The sequence below is a fragment of the Lethenteron reissneri genome, chromosome 7 (genome assembly GCF_015708825.2).
Source record: "Lethenteron reissneri isolate LAM-NWPU_2019-01 chromosome 7, ASM1570882v1, whole genome shotgun sequence".
In the NCBI taxonomy this organism is placed as follows: Eukaryota; Metazoa; Chordata; class Hyperoartia; order Petromyzontiformes; family Petromyzontidae; genus Lethenteron; species Lethenteron reissneri.
The window spans coordinates 7,488,422-7,508,239 of record NC_083785.1 but is presented as its reverse complement, the minus strand read 5'-3'; the positions used below and the strand labels follow the sequence as shown (position 1 = coordinate 7,508,239).

Sequence of the window (19,818 nt, the reverse complement as noted above, 5' to 3'; positions counted from 1 at the left end):
AAACATTTCCATGAATAACAATGTATAACTGTTTTTAGATTATTATTATTATTCTTAATTTTGGGCTGAAGGGAAAAATCCACGAGTTATTCATTCGCGTCACAATCTCAGGTGCGTGATTAATCCGCAAATCGGAAAACCGCACGTGGATAATTAGAATTCATTCTAATTATAATCGAGTATAATTATTTATAATTATAATCGAGTATAATTAAAATCTATTATAATTATAAATTTTATTTTATAATCGATTCTAATTCTAATCGATTACTATAATAAAATCGATTATGATTATATGTAATCGATTTAAAGCTTTACATAATTATCCGCGTGCGGTTATACGCGTTGCCCGTCTGCTCGATTTTGGACGATTTTCGACCCCCCCCGTCGTCACACGGCCTCACAAAAAGTCCGACCCCCCCCCCTGAAATATGACGTCACAAAGCTCTGCCCCACCCCTCCCCCAAAACCATATTTCTATTTTCAAAATAAAACATGCTTAAAATCGCTTTAAACTATTGTCATTGTAGTGCGTATTTACTGTGGCGCTGCACTCCGATGTTGTAGATGTGTCGTTATAACAATTAGTTTTGTTATAACAATTCTATATTTATTTAAAGTGGCGCATTTTGATGTGACGTCACATTTCTCAACCCCCCCCCCCCTCGTCACACATCGTCACAAAAATCTGCCCCCCCCCTAGGTGCGTGACGTCATTTATGGACGGCCCCTAAGGCTAACATCGGCGGCTGCGATCTGAACCTGTCCTGTCGCGTTCCCCCCACCTTGTGACATCTCAAACCCCACACTGGCCTACTCTTTGGTTCTTTCGGTAAAGTGACGTATAAAGAGAAAATAATAAATTAAATACTAGCACACAACGTTCCGATTGCAACACAAGCAATCATCATCAGGTATAAATGAAATAGAAACACAAATCTAGTATACTTAGAAATGTAATGTAATACAACAGAGAGTTGGATAACATAACAGTCAACACCCTACCTGGTTGAGTACGTTCTTCCTGAGAATGCTAAATTTAAGAGAGAGATAAAACACAGAACCAGAGACATGTAGACGTGGGGAGGTACAATCAAACAATCTCTATGACCGACTCATCCAGCAGTGAATCGACACGGGCATATTACTCGGATTTACACGAATAAATTACACACCAATAGGGGCCGTCCATAGAGGGGGGTTGTGGGGCTGCGGGGCCCGGGGCGACTTACACCACGCGGGGCCACCCTTACGTTTTCAAACCAAACCATAAGTATTACATCTGACACCGTGGCGTAGAAGCGCCCCCCCCCCAAAGCGCGGGGCCCGGGGCAATCGCCCAGATTCGGCGTACCCCAGGGGGCGGCTCTGCAAGTCACCAATCAAAGCATGCCACAAGCAGAGGTTACATTCACATGCTCTGCCAACAGTTAACCACAGTGAACTCTCTCCTGCGTACACTCATCTCCCCCATCACCATCTCGTGTGCTCTCTCCTGGACACCCTCTCCCCCATCACTCTCCCATGCACGCTCTTCCACCTCTCCCGTCTACTCTCTCCCGTGCAATGCGTTGCTCTGCCGTCTTGGCTCTCCCACGTAATGCTGCCATGCACCATTGCCATCTCTACTGCGCACTCTCCCACTCGCACGCTCTCGCTCTCCACCGTGTTCATCTCTGACCACCTCCTTCGCCATCACTCCCCCCCCCCCCCCCTCCCAAATAATCTCCCCGCCTGCCTCCCCATCTCACTTCTCCCCACACCGCCACTCTCCCGTTCTCTCAATGCACATTACTCTCCCATTCTCCCCGCCCTCTACTCTGGCTCCTCAGTCCTCACTCTCACCCCGCTCGCTCCCCACTCCCCTCCCTCCCTCTCTCTCGCTGTTAAATGTCAGTAAATATATCGCTGCCTCTCTCCATCTTACGTGTCCTCTGCTTCTCTCTGCCCCTCTCAGCGCTTTACACTTCTACATAAATCAGCCCCCACTCTCATCCTTACAGAGATATTCACCTTAAACCTCACCCCACTCACCCCACTCTCATCCTTACAGAGATATTCACCTTAAACCTCACCCCACTCACCCCACTCTCATCCTTACAGAGATATTCACCTTAAACCTCACCCCACTCACCCCACTCTCATCCTTACAGAGATATTCACCTTAAACCTCACCCCACTCACCCCACTCTCATCCTTACAGAGATATTCACCTTAAACCTCACCCACTCTCATCCCTGCAGAGACTCACCTTAAACCTCACCCCACTTACCCTTCTCACCCCGCTCTCATCCTTACAGAGACTCACCTTAAACCTCACCCACTCACCCCTCTCATCCCACTCTGATCCTTACAGAGACTCACTTTAAACCTCACCCACTCACCCCACGCACCCCACTCTCATCCCTACAGAGATATTCACCTTAAACCTCACCCACTCACCCCACTCACCCCGATCTCATCCCTACAGATACTCACCTTAAACCTCACCCCACTCACCCCACTCTCATCCCTACAGATACTCACCTTAAACCTCACCCCACTCACCCCACTCTCATCCCTATAGATACTCACCTTAAACCTCGCCCACTCACCCCACTCACCCCACTCACCCCTCTCACTCCGCTCTCATCCCTACAGAGACTCACCTTTAAACCTCACTTCACCACACACCCCCACATCACCAAACAAGCTCCATCCTCATCCCTACCGGCACCACCACCTCCACCACCAACACCACCACCACCAACACCACCACCTCCACCACCAACACCACCACCACCAACACCACCACCACCTTCTCCCAACGTCACCACCACCCAGGGGCGTCCCGAGGGTGTATGGGCGAATCGGGGCGACTTAGACGTCAGTGTCAGATGCCATATTTCCCGTTTAGTTTGAAGGAGTCCAGGGAGGGGGGGAGGGCACACCGTGGGGTTTGCCCCGGGCCCCGCAGCCCTCCCATGGACGTATGTTGTACGTATGTTGTACGTATGTTGTACTTCTTTCGCACCGTACGTAGCCAACCGTGCTAATCGGAGGTGCGGGGCGGGGGCAACAAACTCGGCACGAAAATCGCAGCGCGAAAGAAATGAGTTCTCAACGGAGGCGATGTCAACGTGCGCAAGCTCCAGGTGCCTTCCTAACATGGGAAGGGAGAAGCGTTCCAGACGGCTTCACGAGCCCACGTGACCGTCTCGTTGTTCGGCGGGCCGGCCAAAGTCGCCTCTCCTACTGCCACGATGACGAGAGGAGTCTGCGCGATGACGGCTTACACTCTTTGACAGCACTGACATACACCACCACCAACCACCACCAACTAGGGACTACCCCCCCCCCCCCATCTACCCTCCCACGCCATCACCACGCACCACGCCGCCTAACCAAAGCCTTAACCCCCTCGCCCCCGCCTCCTCCACCTCTACTGCCCCCCCCCCGCCCCCCACACATCACCCGGACAGGGGCGACGCAAGGGAGGGGAGGGCACGGCAGGGCAAAGGGGGCAAGGCTACTGAGCAGGGGCGTTACCGGAGTGGATTCAAACATTGCACTGGGCACGGCAAAGGGGAGGCTTGGGCGATATTTGAAGAGACTGATCAGCACTGGGCCGAGCTTGGGAGGAGAGGGCATGGCCGGGCAGGGCATTGATGAAATTAATAACAGGGTATGGTTATTGTAAGATTAGTGGGGCATGACAGGGCAGGGCTGGGTAGGAGAGGGCCGGGCTGATGAGGGAGGGAGGGAGGGCTGCGAGTCCGCAGTGCGGCTGCCTCTGGGAGGGGCCGTTGCCGGGCGGGGTAGACGCTGACTCTGCTCCACGGAGGGGAATCTCAGCCTCGCCCCCCTCGCCCATTACCCCCACCCCCCCGAACATCGACACGGGCAATTAACAGCAGCTCAGCCCCCCTCCTCCCTCGGGCCCCCACCACCCTCAGCCCCCCCCCCACGACCCGCTCTCACCCCCTCGCAGCACTGTACAGCATCGAGCCATTATGCGATACGGGGAAAATATAAATACGGCCGCTGCAATCTGTTGAGAGCCCTAAAGATGCAGTTTTATCGTCCAATTAGCGCTCAGCTGATGAGATGATTGGTGCCCCCCGCCCCCCAATCGGACGGCTGATGATGATGCTGCTGCTGCTGCAGTTGGGCAGTCAGCGCTGCCACGCGGTACAGAGGCAAAGGTTCTATTCCCGATAAATATAATTATGCAACGGGAACGCCATTAATTGTCGATGCGTCGCCACGCTATCTCGCTGACACGTTTGTAGAGGTAATGTGTTTTTGTGTTGCGGCTGAGATGTCATCGGGGTACAATCGCCGTCACCAAGGCTCTTAGTTCGACGTTAGCCCCAATTTTTTCAACCCTGAAATCTATGGCCTTTAAACTCCACCATTTGCCTGACTCTGAACCCGGTTGTAATCCTTGCCCTAACCCTGACAAAACACGAACCCTTGCCTTGCACCTAACCTTGACTCTAACCCTAGCTCTGACCCAACCAAAGCCATAATTTATCCCCGAACCCAGGGGTAGGGAACCTTTTTTCTGCCAAGGGCCATTTGGATATTTATAACATCATTCGCGAGCCATACAAAATTATCAACTTAATAATTAGCCTGTTATATTTGGTCAAACATTTAATTAACTCACCCCTAAAGTGATGGCTGGAACCGCTTCTCTTTGGCGAGGCGCGTGATGTTAGTTGGTATTGATGATGTTGCTACTCACAACTGCTTTTCCATGTTTGCTCCTAGATTTATTGCATTTCGAGTCCCGCCTGTGGTTGCCTTGGCAGGGCCACACCAAATGATTTCGCGGGCCTCACACGGCCCGCGGGCCGGACGTTCCCCACCCCTGCCCAAACCCCTAACCCAACTTAACTTATACCATAACCCTGCCCCAAACTTAGCCCTAAACCTCATTGGAGACTAGCCCTAACCCCGATATAAACTCAGCCCTTTCTCGAATCGAACCCGAGCTCTAACCCTGACCCAAACTTCGTTCAAACCCGAACTGAACCCTAGCCCTAAATCCAACCCGAGCATCGACAAAACCCGACAACCCGCACACAATCCTCGTCAAACCCGGACAATCCCCGCTAGCCTTAACCCTAATCCTGGCTCTAGCATTACAATCTTGGCCTCCATAACCTGCGCTGTACAGCAGATATTCCTAATGCTGAACAAATTAAACACCGCCCGACCTGTGTTTGTTTTGTTTCAACACAAGCGCCGGTGTTCATTACGGCTGAACGTAACTCACACTCTCTCGTGCTGTCTCTCCGCTCAAACCAGTATGGGGCGATTCACTCCGTTCTGCGCACGGCCCTAAGCCAGCGGTGTCAACTCCACATTCCTACGGCGCGTGCCAGTCGCTCCATAAAAATAAAGAAAATACAATTATTACAGCTCTTGATCAATGATGTGCTGCTGCGTGAAGACCTCCCCAGGCAGACTCGATCGATCGTGTGTGTTGGTCAGTGGCGGTTGGCTGATATTTTTTTATTTATCTCGATCGCCACTGATTTTATCCATGGGCGGGCACTGCAAGAACCGCTGCCGGGGAATCGAACCCCTAACTCAGACTGGCGGCTCATTCGCAGCGCAGTGCGCCGACCACTGCGCCACCGCTCCAACCCAAGTAACCACGACACAATAGACAAAGACCCCCCGTATAGCCTCTAACGGACTGTTGGGGCAAGTGGTGTTCTCGCGAGTAGCATCTTATGAAGGCCGGCGCGGCGCGCGAGGGGGTGGGTGGACAGCAGCCACGCCCGGCCGCCTTTGTCTCCGCAGTGGCGATGTTTACCACACTCGTTTGAGGCCGAGTCGACCTAGGGGAGGCGCAGGATCGGTTCAGATAATCGTCACTGGGGTTGGTGACCCAGAGCGGGAATCGGAACTCTGTGCGCCGGGTTCGTAGCAGAGCGCGCTGACCACTACAATACCCCTCGCCATGCTGTGTGTGTATATACATTACTATATTACAAATACAAAGATCCCCCGTATAGCCTTAAAACACTGTTGGTGCAAGTGCTGTTAGCGAGTAGCACCTATGAAGGCCGGCACGGCACACGAGGGGGTGGGTGGCCAACATCCACGCCCGGCCGCCTTTGTCTCCCCAGTGGCGATGCCTGCACATCGCACCGGGTACTCATTTGAGGCTGAGTCGACCTGAAACGGCCCAGGACCGTTTCAGACAATCGTCACCACTGTTGGTGGTGTTGGCCGTGAGCGGGAATCGAACGCGGGTCGTGGGGTTCGCAGGGCAGCGCGCTGACCGCTATATTACCCCTAGCCGTGGTGGTGTGTGTGTGTGTGTTACTATATTACTCCGAGCCATGGTGTGTGTGTGTGTGTTGCTATATTACCCACACACACACGCGCGCCCCAGCTCGCGTGACGGTCCAGTAATTGGTCACCGGTGGAATCGATGTTGGGAGGCGGCGAGGCAGGGCAAATTCATGCGACCTCGCATCCCTCTCTCCCATCCTTTATTAACCCTGAAGGGTCAAGAAGGTTGTGTATTATTCATGCTCTCTAACCCCTCCCTCTGCCACCTCCCCCCCCTCCCCCCACCTCCCTCCCCATACTTCACCTCCTCGGGAGCCCTCCGACCGCCAATCGCAGTAAATGAGATCAGCGATTGTTCACGTGACAACCCCCACTCGTTGGCTGTGTCGGGTGGTGGCGGGCTTAACGACACGTTTATATTAACGCGGTCTCAAACGACAAGAATAAATAAATAAAAATCCCTTTATTTTGGACAACATTGCTCGCGAAAGCCGACCACGTGTTCAAGTGAATTGTATCCTTGCTTCGCTTAACGCTTGCCATTGAACAGCCACAGACGCCCAATGGATTTTTTTGTTGTCAGCGATTGAATTCATCATTTTCTCAGATGTTGTGTCCTCCTCTCCCGGATCGATTCTCAAATCCGGATCGTTTTGAGAGAGACACACAAAGAGAGCGAGAGACACACACAGAGAGAGAGAGAGAGACACTGGGGTTGCAGGTGTTGATTGTGTGTGTTTTTTTGCTCTTTGTTTGAGATGCAACGGATATACTGACACACACACAATGTGTTGTGTGTGTGTCAGTGTGGGTAGCGGTTAGCGCTACGCTGCGCTACGAACCTGTCGACCCGAGTTCGATTCCCGCTCACGGCCAACACCAAGGACGATTATATTATCATAACCGGTCCTGGGTCGCTTCTGCCTCAAATGAGTACCTGGTAAGGTGTGTAAACATCGCCACTGGGAAGACAAAGGCGGCCGGGCGTGGTGTTGGCCACCCACCCCCTCGTGTGCAGTGCCGGCCTTCATAGGTGCTCGTTAACAGCACTTGCCCCTACAGTCTGCCAAGGTTATACGGGGGATCTTTGTCTTTGCGTCAGTGCACACTGCGCTACGAACCCGGTGACCCGAGTTTCATTCCCGCTCACGACCAATAATAGCGACGAATATTTGAACTGGAACTGGGCCTCTCCGAGGTCGACTCAGCCTTAAAGTTAGTACCGGGTGCGGTGTGTAAATATCGGCAGTGGGAAGACAAAGGCGGCCGAGGGTGGTGGTGCTGGACACCGCACCCCCTCGTGTGCTGTGCCACACTTCAGTGGTGCTCGCTAACAGCACTTGCCCCAACAGTTTGTTGAATGCATAACGGGGGATCTTTGTCTTTGTTTTTCGAATGGCTATTTAAGTTTCAATTTACCATTGAAATGTTTTTAGAGGACCAACTTCCACTCGGCCTCTTACGTTCTCGTGTCCAAAACGAGGGTTGTGACTCCCCTAGGTCGACTCGGCCTTAACACTGAGAGCCTCCTGGTCCATTCAGAGCCTCTCATGTTCACAGTCATCTCAATAATGGGCACTTCGAGTGCAAATGCACCACTACCAGAAGCACTTTCATCCGGTAATTTATTACGAATCACAGACATCGTGTGTAAGCGAAAAGAGCATTATACAAGTAATTACAGCAAAACCAATGGGAAAGAGTAAAAACTTGAGATAATGTGAAAATATATATACTATCAAAAGATATTCGTGCTCCGTATAATATACCCTTTTACAGACGGCGCCTCATTCTGACTCAACATTCAGGGGGATAATTTTAACATTTTCTGCTTTGTATGAAAAAACCCTAAATAGAGACAAAGATCCCCCATATGGCATTAACAGACTAGGGGAGCGGTGGTGCAGCGGTTAGCGCGCTGCGCTACGGATCCGGTAACCCGAGTTCGATTCCCGCTCACGACCAATAACAGTGGCGAAGCATTTGAACCGGTTCTGGGCCTCCCCTAGGTCGACTCAGCCTCAAATGAGTACCCGGTGCGATGCGTAAACATCGCCACTGGGGAGACAAAGGCGGCCGGGCGTGGTGCTGGCCAACCACACCCCTCGTGCACCGGCCTTCATAGCTGCCATTCGCTAACGGCACTTGCCCCAAACCCCGTGTAAAGGCTATATGGGTGATCGTTGTCTTTGCCCGTCGATCTTTCTTTAAAAATCTTGACATTTCAGAACTGTCCCCCACTCACCCCCCTCCCCCCACTCACCCCCCCTTCCCAATCACCCCACGCGCACCCACTCACCCCCCTCCCCCCACCCTCCCCCTCCCGTGCATCCCCCCCCCCCCAATCACCCCACGCGCACCCACTCACCCCCCTCCCCCCCACTCACCCCCCTCCCGTGCAACCCCCCTCCCCCCACTCACCCACAGGTTGTCGTCTCGCTGGTAGCGCCTCCAGTTTCCGGCGCCGTCGCTGTAGAGCAGCTGGTAGCGCTGCACCCACTCGGAGGAGCCGTAGCGGCCCTGTGTGGCCACCCCCGTCACGCGCACACGCGAGCCCAGGTCCAGCTGCAGCCACGGGGCAGGGTCCCCGGCGGCAGGGGCCCAGCCTCCAGCCCCTACGCAGGGTCAGAGTCCGCGTTTGTACTCGTGGGGGGGGGGGGGAGCCGATGAGCTGCAACGCGCTTTTTTTTCTTCCTCCACAGATGTCCAGGAGGGGCACGAGGGGTAAGGGGGGTGGTGGAGAAAGGGGCGATTAAGGGGGAGGCATTGGTGGGGGGCAGGGGGGTATGGGAGGTGGGGGAGAGAGAGAAGTGGGGGGGGGGGGGGGTGAGTCAGTGGAGAGAAAGTTGGGAGGTGGAAGGGGGGTATTAGAGAGGGAGGTTGGAGAGAGATAAGTGGGGGCATGGGGAGGGAGGTTGTGGAACAGAGAGGGGAGATCGGTTGGGGAGATACAAAGTATGGCAGTGCCAGTGTATGAGCGTGTGTGTGTGTAGGGCTTGCGGGGAGTGGTGGTGTAGCGGTTAGCGCGCTGCGCTACAAACCTGGCGACCCGGGTTTGATTCCAGCTCATGGCCAACACCAGTGGCGATTATCTGAACCGTTCCTCGGCCTCCCCTAGGTTGATTCGGCCTCAAATGAGTAGCTGGTGCGGTGTGTAAACATCGCTACTAGGGAGACAAAGGCGACCGGGCGTGGTGCTGGCCACCCACCCCGTCGTATGCCGTTCCGGCCTTCATAGGTGCTCACTAACAGCACTTGCTATACGGAGGATTATTTTGTCTTTGTCTTGTATTTACATCATCCCCCCATCTTCAGCCATGTTTAATCCACTGCTGGACGAAGGCCTCCGCCAAAACATTCGGCCACCCTGGCGGTGCTGCGATGTCGCAACGCGCCGAGTGCCGCACGCACGAGCCTACTCCACGGCTCCCCCATCTCCCCCGGTGGCCGACGAGTTTCTCCCTCCCTTGTGCGCCACTCCGACGTTCGCCTTGACCCCACCGGGGGTCATCACCCCCCGCTAGCCTCGACCAGTCCTCGTGCCAAGCTCCCCTAACAGCCTGCGATCTGCCACGTGACTTCAGAGTGCACCTATTCCTGGCACCCGCAACTCGCACCGCACGCGGCTACCGACCTCACATCACCTTCAGCTCGGTGCTAACGTCTCGGGCGGGCGGGGGGGTGGTGCTTTCCTCCGCGAATCTTCGAGATTGAATCATTAAAATCTTGCTCTCCCTCCCCCTCCGCCCCCCTTCCCCTCCATCCCCACCTCAAACAACCCGAGATTCCCCCCCCCCCCCCCCCTTGAAGGATTGCGCGCGTTATCTGGAGCGGCATATCCGTGGGAATTTAATGTGAACGAATCTGTCTAAATGTGCATTACATTTGCATCGCATCGCGCGGCGTAACCGCCGTCGTTCCTCACAGCGCGCCCCGCACCCTCGCCAAAGATCTCTCTCGCCCTTGTGTCCACCAACCCACCCCCCCCCCCTTTTCCCGCACCACACAACCCCATGTGCCCCCCCCACTCCCTTCCCGGCGGTTAGCACGGGGCGTGTGGGGTTCCCTCCCCAATAACATCTGTCGGGTGGAAAAACGAGATTTTCGTTTTACCCCCGGTCGTGATGGCTCCGTCGATTGTTACATTTGTGTGTGTGTGTGGTCGAGCGTGCTTGCTGCTGGCTTCTTGGTGGGGGTGGTGGGGGTGGTGAGGGTGGTGGGGGTGGTGAGGGTGGTGGGGGTGGTGGGGGTGGTGAGGGGTCGTGGGGGTGGTGAGGGTGGTGAGGGTGGTGAGGGTGGTGGGGGTGGTGAGGGTGGTGGGGGTGGTGGGGGTGGTGGGGGTGGTGAGGGTGGTGGAGGTGGTGGGGGTGGTGGGGGTCGTGAGGTGGTGGGGGTGGTGAGGGTGGTGGGGGTGGTGGGGGTCGTGAGGGTGGTGGGGGTGGTGAGGGTGGTGGGGTGGGTGGGGGTGGTGAGGGTGGTGGGGTGGTGGGGTGGTGAGGGTGGTGGGGGTGGTGAGGGTGGTGGGGTGGTGAGGGTGTGGGGTGGTGGGGTGGTGAGGGTGGTGAGGGTGGTGAGGGTGGTGGGGGTGGTGAGGGTGGTGGGGGTGGTGAGGGTGGTGGGGGTGGTGGGGGTGGTGAGGGTGGTGAGGGTGGTGAGGGTGGTGGGGGTGGTGGGGGTGGTGGGGGTGGTGGGGGTGGTGAGGGTGGTGGGGGTGGTGGGGGGTGGTGAGGGTGGTGAGGGTGGTGAGGGTGATGGGGGTGGTGGGGGTGGTGGGGGTGGTGGGGGTGGTGAGGGTGGTGGGGGTGGTGGGGGTGGTGAGGGTGGTGAGGGTGGTGAGGGTGATGGGGGTGGTGGGGGTGGTGGAGGTGGTGGGGGTTGCCGTGCATCCAGGCGAGGTTCGTCCACTCGGGGCCTTGGGGGCGTCGCCCCACCAAGCAGCTGGAGATGAGAAATTATTTTTGCACTCTGTCCGTCGTTGTTGTTGTCGTTGTTATTGTCGTTGTTGTCGTTTCCTCAAATCTTGTAACTCAATTTTAACTCACTTCCCAATGTGGTATCGACTGCAAACTTGGTATACTTATGTCATACTGATGAAATCGGCCAGTGGGGAGGAAACGGAGCCCCCGCTATTGTGAGTCGCTCATCTTGGCGATATTATGCACAGTGAGCCATGTTAATTATTTGATGGCAATTTAATAAGTTAATTGAAATATGTTCGAGATTTGAAGCTTTCGTGACTGCAAGGATTCATATTCTTAGGTTTTTTCGGTAAAGTCATGTAGGTAAAAAATTAAAATTAATAAAAGTAAAAAAAATAGAAATCACGACGTTTCGGAGGCAACACAAGCTTCCGTCTTCAGGTGGAACCGTCACAGCACGATAGCTGTAAATGTACTTGATACAGCTATCGTGCTGTGACGGTTCCACCTGAAGACGGAGGCTTGTGTTGCCTCCGAAACGTCGTGCTTTTTATTTTATTTTTATTTTACTTTAATTAATTTACATTTTTTTACCTACGTGACTTTACCGAAAATCTAAGAATATGATTGAAATATGGTTAAGCATATAGCCTAAAAGCACTAATGTGGCTTTAAAACCAGAAATATTTGTTACACTGCACTTCTAATCGTGGCTTAAACCCAAGATCAAATGTGTAGGCTAATGCCAGTATAGGCCTAGCTTTCGATTCGACAATGTAGTCAGTGTCAAGTGATGTTACCGTTGCCACAGATAACAGTGAGACAAACAGTGACCACACACAACGAGGCGAGCTCTCATGAAAAGTGAAATAGTAGTGCCAGCGAATACAGATCAAAGCTTTTTTGTGTAGGTCCGGTGTACGACGGTGTGTGGCTGTCATTGTGCAGTATGCGGTGTCCGGCTTGCCTTGGCTAATTTGTCGAGTCGTGTCGGCTGATCTTTAATTGTTCTTTCGGCTTTTGGCAGTGCCAAAGGGGTTGTGTTGTGTGGTCTTGAGGGTCATGGGGACAGCTTTTGAGTGCTATGTTGTTGTTTTTTCCGTGCAAAATAATGTAAATTATTTTGTCAAGGCTCTCTTCCTCCTCCCTCACAGCTTAAATAGACACTCCAAGCCTAAGACGTGTCATTTAGACTCTGTCTTATCGACAGACATGTTCTTCACCTGAGGACGGCTGCTTGCGTTGTGGCCGAAACGTCGTGAGAATTATTTTATTATGTTTTATTTATATTATTTTATTACTTCCCTTCTACGTGACCAAGAAGATTTTTCCGTATCGTTTATAAACGCATACCGTTGCTAGATACGACGGTGAAATCACGTTTACGAGAAGGCCAATAACGTGACGAGCTTTTTCCTCAACTAGAACACCATCTTTTCAGAGGTCACTCACAACAGCACCACCCTCGTGGCGACGTCACGAGCCGCCACCGCGTGCATCGCCACGTTTTAGCCGTGCGCGCTTTTATCTCTGCAGGGCCCCCCCCCCATCACCACCCCGCTTGACTGTGCTGGCCCCCCCCCCCCCTCCCGTCACTTCGGCACTCGGTCGATCGCCCCCCGCGGCTCTTCGTTCGACACCGCTCCGCTTACGACGGCGCCGTTGTCAATTTTGAGACGGACCACATTTCTCTCTCTCTCTTCGCTGCGTTCAACGTTGAATTATTTATCCCTTTATTAATGGGGGCGCGGGGTTAGGGGGCAGAGGAGGAGATGGGCGGGGCGGGGGGGGAGCTGGGAGGACGGAGGAGGGAGGGAGCGGGGGGGGGTCGAACCCTCTCGTCGGTTGAGGCGCGCGTAGCTGGGCGCGTGAGCGCCTGTGAGCTCCGAGGAGGCGGAGAACGCAGTGGCCAGGAGCACCTCCTCGCACGAGTCACCTGGAGGAGGAGCGCGGGGGGGGGGGGGGGCGGGGGCAGAAAGGGTTGGGAGGTGGCAGAGAGGGTTGGGAGGGGGAGGGGACAACCAGAAGAAAAAAAACGGGCCTTAATTTCAGCCGGAGCAGTCCAGGGCCGAGCTCCAGAAAAAGAGAGGTTAGGGGTTAGGAGCCACCGCGCAATATTCCATGACGAATTAAAATCTCTGCTGAAAACCGAGCGGCAACGCGAGGGAGTTGGAGGGGGTGGGGGGGGGAGTCAGTGTGGGATCAGGAGGAGGAGGGGGGTGCAGTTGAACCCCGCATGTTTCATCATCGTCATCATGGTTACGGCCAGCCATGCTCAATCCACTGCTGGATGAAAGCCTCCTCATCCTCCCTCCCCAAGCTGTGGCCATCTCTCACACGTTTTCCCGAGTGTGAATTCATCTTTACGAAACAATTCTAAAAACTCCCAACTCAACAAACGTAAAGAATTGAGGGGGTGAGAAGCGAGAGAGAGAGAGACACATTCCATCTCTTAGAATAAATACAAACAAATATCGGGTTGACTCTGTCACGTGATGAACAAGGCTCCGTGTGCCAGGGCAAGTGGTGACAGGGCTGCTACCCCCCCCCCCCCGCAACGCCCCCCCCCCCCTCCTTCTGCTCGTGCGTGGACCCGCAGATCGCTTGAAATGATTCTCAGAAGTAGTTCTGCGACATCCGCTTCCGCGGACCGTTATCTAAAAAGTTGGCGTAGCACTGCGCTGGAGATTCGAACGGTGCCTCCCGGTCTCGTGGGCCGACGCCAATAACGCAATCAGAGATTACACTTAGAGGGGAACAAACTAATAAAAACAAAGTATTACACATCAACAAGATAAAATAAAGACGAAACACGGAACGATTCGCATCTACAGCAGCGGCAGACACCGGAGGTCAGCCACGCCAGAGGTAAATTGCTCCATTATTGTACAAATGCAATTGCCTAACGAGCTGTATAATGGCATTAATTGCTCCGCTAATTAGCGACGGGAGAGGCTCCTGCGCTGCTCCGGGGTGGTGCCCGCGGAAGGTCGCAAAGGCCGCCAACCACCCCGCCACCCCCCCGCCACCCCCCCCCCGCCCCCCACCACACCCCCCCCTCATTTTCAGATTCATGAACTCCCAGGGCGATTATCAGGGGGTGGGTGAGCGAGCGTCTCGCAATCGCGAGGTTGCGAATTCACCGAATTCACATCCTGGTTGCGGGGTGGGGGGGGGGGGTTGACTCAACCCATCATTCCTGTGGGGTCCGATAAAACGAGTAGGGCACTACTTTGTGGCGAAGTCAACGGTGGAGGTGATGCTATGGAGAGCAGAAAATCGCCCCCACCCCTTCCCTCCGCCATAGGAATGTGGAATTTCCACCACTGCCCCTGCGGGACCGTAATCCGGGTGGCCGGATGAGCGCCAACGCGTCCGTGTGGCTCCGCGCGAGCGCGCAGGGAGCCGTTCTGACTTTTTTTTTACTTTTCGAGCGAACGAGAAGACACCGGAGATGCAGACGAGCGACGGAGGATGTGGCGACACGAAGAGAATGGAGCAGGCAGCAGTGGCGAGACGGATAAGGGGGGAGCCGCGCACGACACGACGGGAACGAGAGATTATTAATTAGCGCCTTCATGTAAATCGGCGTTTGATGTTCATTAGAATTTGAATTCGAGTTGACATTTGGGTGCACCGCCCAAATCTTTCATGAATCCGAGGCCTCTTCGGGCTGCTTGGGGACCCGAGGGGCTTTTGCTTTTGGTTCATTGTAAACACGCTGATGGTAAACAGGTTCATTGTAAACACGCTGATGGTAAGCACACGTGCTGACGGTTGACACAAATGGTTGATGGTAATCAGATTGATGGTAAGGGTTCATTTTGGCGCGCCACATCCATCTCGCCTTATTATTTTCCGTGAACATCTTCATGTGATTCTAGGAATATAGAGTACAACGGTAAGGGATTGTTGTTATTATTTCCGTGGAGAGGAGTAGCGTGTACTCTAGTGGTAGTGCCTTACGCCGATAACGCCTACACCCCCCCCCCCCCCCAAAGCAAGCCTGGCGTCGTTCCGAAAAATATCGAACGAGGAATGAATCCATAAGTGAATAAATGGGATGGTAGGAAGAATGGCTGGCTGGATGTCGGGGGAGATAGATGAATGGAAAAGAGGGGGGGGGGCTGTATAGATGGGAAGATGGACAAAGTGTGGTGCAGGGAGGGAGAGGGGGAGGGGAAGCTGGACGGGGGGGGGCGTGAATCACGCAGCAACTCAGGCAGCCGCGCAGCTCCCTGTAACTAAAGCCACGACCCACAAACACCAAACGAGGCGTGGTGGAACATCACCCGTGGGGGGGTGGAGGGGTGGGGGTGGTAGGGAAGGGGGGGATGGCACGGCGAGGGGAGACACTGGGTGGGGGGAGGGTGACGAGGGGTGGGGAGGCTGTAAGAGAAGCACGCGTCAGCAGGAAGAGGGGGGAGAGGACGTGCAAGCGACAGGGAGAGTTGAGCACAGCAATGGATTCTGCTGCTGCCCTCAGCAACGCCTCTGACCCCCCCCCCCCCCGTTCACGCCCACCGTGACCGCCCCCATCAGACCACTCGCCCGGGGCTCACCCCCCCCCCCCCCCCCCCACTGCTTATAGGCTGCGAGATGGGCAACGTTGCCGGACTGTGGGTGGCCGTTTTGGTCACAGAGCAGGCGCGCTGTGCGGTGCGGCCCGAGGCGCAGGGACGGAGGGAGGTGGCGGGGGGTGGGTGGTGGTGGTGGCTGCCCTCGTCTTGGGAGGCGATTTCCTCTCGGCGAGGGAGACGAACGGGGGGAGGGGGCGACGTGGTATTGGCAGCGGGGGTGGCGGTGGTGGTTCCGGGATTGATGCGGGGCCGATGCCCCCTATTCCGCGGGCCGTGATTTCTTTGCTCTAATTATTTCAGACCCCTCCCCACCTCCCCAACGCCCAATCTCACCCCCCCCCTGCCCCCCCCCCTTACACCTCTTGAACGTCCACATTGGCCATCGCTAGAAGTTCAAGCGCACGAACGCGCCAACTTGGGGCCCTGCTAAGTCACGCCAGGCCGATCAGAAGCAGCGGCAGACGCCACCAAGCAAGCCCGCCCTGAGCCAGCTCAGTGAAGTATGGTCATCACTCCCCCTCCCCTCCTCCCGCCCCCCTTTAACCGACACGGCGTGGGGAGGACGTCATCCAGCAGTGGATCGCCACAATGGCCCGTGCGTGAAAGGGGTAAATAAAGGGGCAACCCTGCAAGTGTTCCCGCTCACGCCACCTGCCAACAGAATCGGTCTCTCGTTAAGGGGGCTAAGATGAATATGCATCGTTACTCGTATATCTATCTATATGAGGGAAATTTGTGATTATGTGTGTCTGTTCAAAATGTTTAGCGTACTTCCTGACATGCAACTAACTGGAAGTTTGCCATGTGGGTACTTTCCTGCAGACTGTACACAATGCAACAATTCTAAAAATACACTTTTGTATTTTTTTTTGGGGGGGGGCTCAATAATACAAATATATAATCAGCCAGCAGGAGCGTGGAGCGGTGGCGCAGTGGTTAGTGCCACTGCGCTACGAGCCAGGTTAGCCGAGGACGATTCACGGCCACGGCTAACATCAGTGTCACGTGATATCTCAACTGGTACGAGGTTACAAACACACAACGAGATAGATTAATACCCCCCCCCCTATAGCGTTTAACAGACTGGATGTACACGACGGGGTGGGTGGCCAGCACCACACACCGCACCAGGTACTCATTTGAGGCCGAGTAGACCTAGGAGAGGCCCAAGACGGGTTCAGATAATCGTCACCACCAGTGTTGGCCGTGAGCGGGAATCGAACTCGGGTCGCCGGGTTCGTAGCGCAGCGTAGCGCTAACCACTCTGCCACCGCTCCCCACACACACACACACTCTCACGCACACATTTTCCCTCTCACACGCACCAATCACAAACGCACTTGTCAAACATCTCTCTCTTTCTTTTATACTCATATGTGCACGCCAGTGTGCACTTATTCTTTTTCATACACTTATCGGTGATCACAGACACAATGACACACGTGCACACAATCGCAAGCATGCGCTCATCTCTCTCATGAATGCACTCACTCTCACCCTCCCCCTTATCCTATCTCTCACACACACACACTCACGCCATCATGTACCTCACGACAGATTCACCCATTCTCTCACACACACAGACACACAAAGATGTTCCGTCTAAGAAGAGAATAGGTTTTTTTCCCCTTTTTTCTGGCAACAAAACAAACCTTTTACAAGGAATCATGTTTGCATTCTAACCACAATGCTTGTGGCCAGAATGCAAACAAAAAACAAACTCTGATAATATATGCATTGTCCTTGAAACTGATTGGTCTACACCAGAGACAGCTTTCTGTTGAGCCTCGTCTCAAACGGTGCGAGACCAAAGGACGCAAAAAGGCGTACAGCCCAGAGACAATGCACTATCAGAGTAACGAGAGCTCGGGGTGAGCATCTACATCATGGGACCTCCTTTGCCAGTACCAAAATATGAGAATTGTTTTTTCCCCTTTTGTTCCCTATCGCCTTTAACAGGCTGTTGGGGCGAGTGCTCTTTGCGAGCAGCACCTATGAAGATCGGCACGGCACACAAGGGGGGTGCGGTGGCAATGTTTACATATCGCACCGCGTTCTCGTTCAAAGCCGAGTCTAACTAGAGGAGGCCCAGGACCGGTTCAGATAATCATCACCGATATTCACACAACAACAACAACAGCCGCAAGTGGCGGTGACGTCACCACGACGCATGTGCCAGGCTAGGTGCACTCCGAGACCGCGTTAAGCGTCGAAGGGTCGCCGGCAGGTCACGGAACAGGCCCAGGTGCTATGCCCCCCCCCCCCCCATCTACGGTGCCAAATTGCCGTGATTTATCCGCGCGGTATTCCGCTCGCGGTTGTGAGCGCCGTCCCCTCTCCGTTGTTGGAGGGCGACTGCCTCCAACTGCTGCCCAGCAACGGCGTCCTTCACGAGCCTCCTCCGTCGAGGCCGACCTCGACACCGCCGGCACTAGTCGGCGGAAAGTTCTCCAAGCCACACGTCTTTCCGTGCCGCATGAGCTCCATCTCTTCTCCAGCCCATGCCGCGCCCGTTTAGCCCCCCAGCAAACAGAAGCTGCTTGGGCATGCGGTGGCCGGGCACGCGGTGGCTGGGCCATGCGGTGGCTGGGCATGCGGTGGCTGGGCACGCGGTGGCTGGGCATGCGGTGGCTGGGCATGCGGTGGCTGGGGCACGCGGTGGCTGGGCACGCGGTGGCTGGCCATGCGGTGGCTGGGCATGCGGTGGCTGGGCATGCGGTGGCTGGGCATGCGGTGGTTGGGCATGCGGTGGCCGGGCACGCGGTGGCCTGGGCACGCGGTGGCTGGCCATGCGGTGGCCGGGCATGCGGTGGCTGGGCCATGCGGTGGCTGGGCCATGCGGTGGCTGGGCATGCGGTGGCTGGGCATGCGGTGGCTGGGCCATGCGGTGGCTGGGCATGCGGTGGCTGGGCCATGCGGTGGCTGGGCCATGCGGTGGCTGGGCCATGCGGTGGCTGGGCATGCGGTGGCTGGGCCATGCGGTGGCTGGGCATGCGGTGGCTGGCCATGCGGTGGCTGGGCCATGCGGTGGCTGGGCATGCGGTGGCTGGGCCATGCGGTGGCTGGGCATGCGGTGGCTGGGCATGCGGTGGCTGGGCATGCGGTGGCTGGGCCATGCGGTGGCTGGGCCATGCGGTGGCTGGGCATGCGGTGGCTGGGCATGCGGTGGCTGGGCATGCGGTGGCTGGGCATGCGGTGGCTGGGCCATGCGGTGGCTGGGCCATGCGGTGGCTGCGTGACCCGGCCAATCCATTCTCGCCTGCCGGATGAGCTCGCTGATGGGAATGTGTCCAGATCTTTCGGGGGGATTTGTGAGCTCCTCGCACAATCCAGCCGGGTTAAGCCCAGGATGGATCGTAGGCAGGCCAGCCTGAATGTTCCTAACTGCTGCGAATGTTCCATTCGAGGGGTCCACGTTTCGCAAGTGTTGTTAGCCGAGGCAAAGATCCCCCGTATAGCCTCAACAGACTGGTGGGGCAAGTGCTGTCAGCGAGCACCTACGAAGTGTTCACACGCACATTTTTCTCCCGGACGCAACAACAGCCACCATTCGCCACGAAGCGACGGTGATATCATCACAGCACTTGTGCCAGTCTAGGTGCACTTTGAGGCTATCGTATGCAGTGTGCGGAAGGATGATTGGCAGAAGGTCCCGGGACAGACCAGGGTGCTGTGGGTTGACCGACTGAGATGTGCGACAGATGCACCACCTGCGCTCGTCACTGTGCCAGCTGTCTTTTACACAACAAAGACAAAGATCCCCCTCCCCGATAGCCTCAATATACAATTGAGGAAAGTGCTGTGAGCGAGCACACACGCACACGCACGTACGTATCCTATTCCACGCTCACACACAAACGTATCAAATCTCTATCTCGCAAACTTACCTTATCTGTCTGTCACACGCACAAATGTTCTCTCGCTCTCCATCTCACCCACACATACGCACGCGCGCACGTTTTCCCCCTCTCTCGAGCACACACACGTGTCTCACACACGCGCGTCATACTCTCACACACCCTCCC

The 19,818-nt window shown here is 55.3% G+C and overlaps 1 protein-coding gene across 1 annotated transcript in view; it reads right to left on the bottom strand.

Moving 5' to 3' along the window:
- LOC133356668 (contactin-associated protein-like 2) overlaps window positions 1-19,818 on the bottom strand; it is a 160,185-nt gene that overhangs the window by 108,712 nt on the left and 31,655 nt on the right. The window contains exons 2-3 of the mRNA XM_061574311.1: window positions 13,048-13,149; window positions 8,716-8,909 (exon numbers count right to left, since the gene is read on the bottom strand). Coding sequence (XP_061430295.1) covers window positions 8,716-8,909; window positions 13,048-13,149 — 296 coding nt within the window. The remainder of the gene's footprint in view (window positions 1-8,715; window positions 8,910-13,047; window positions 13,150-19,818) is intronic.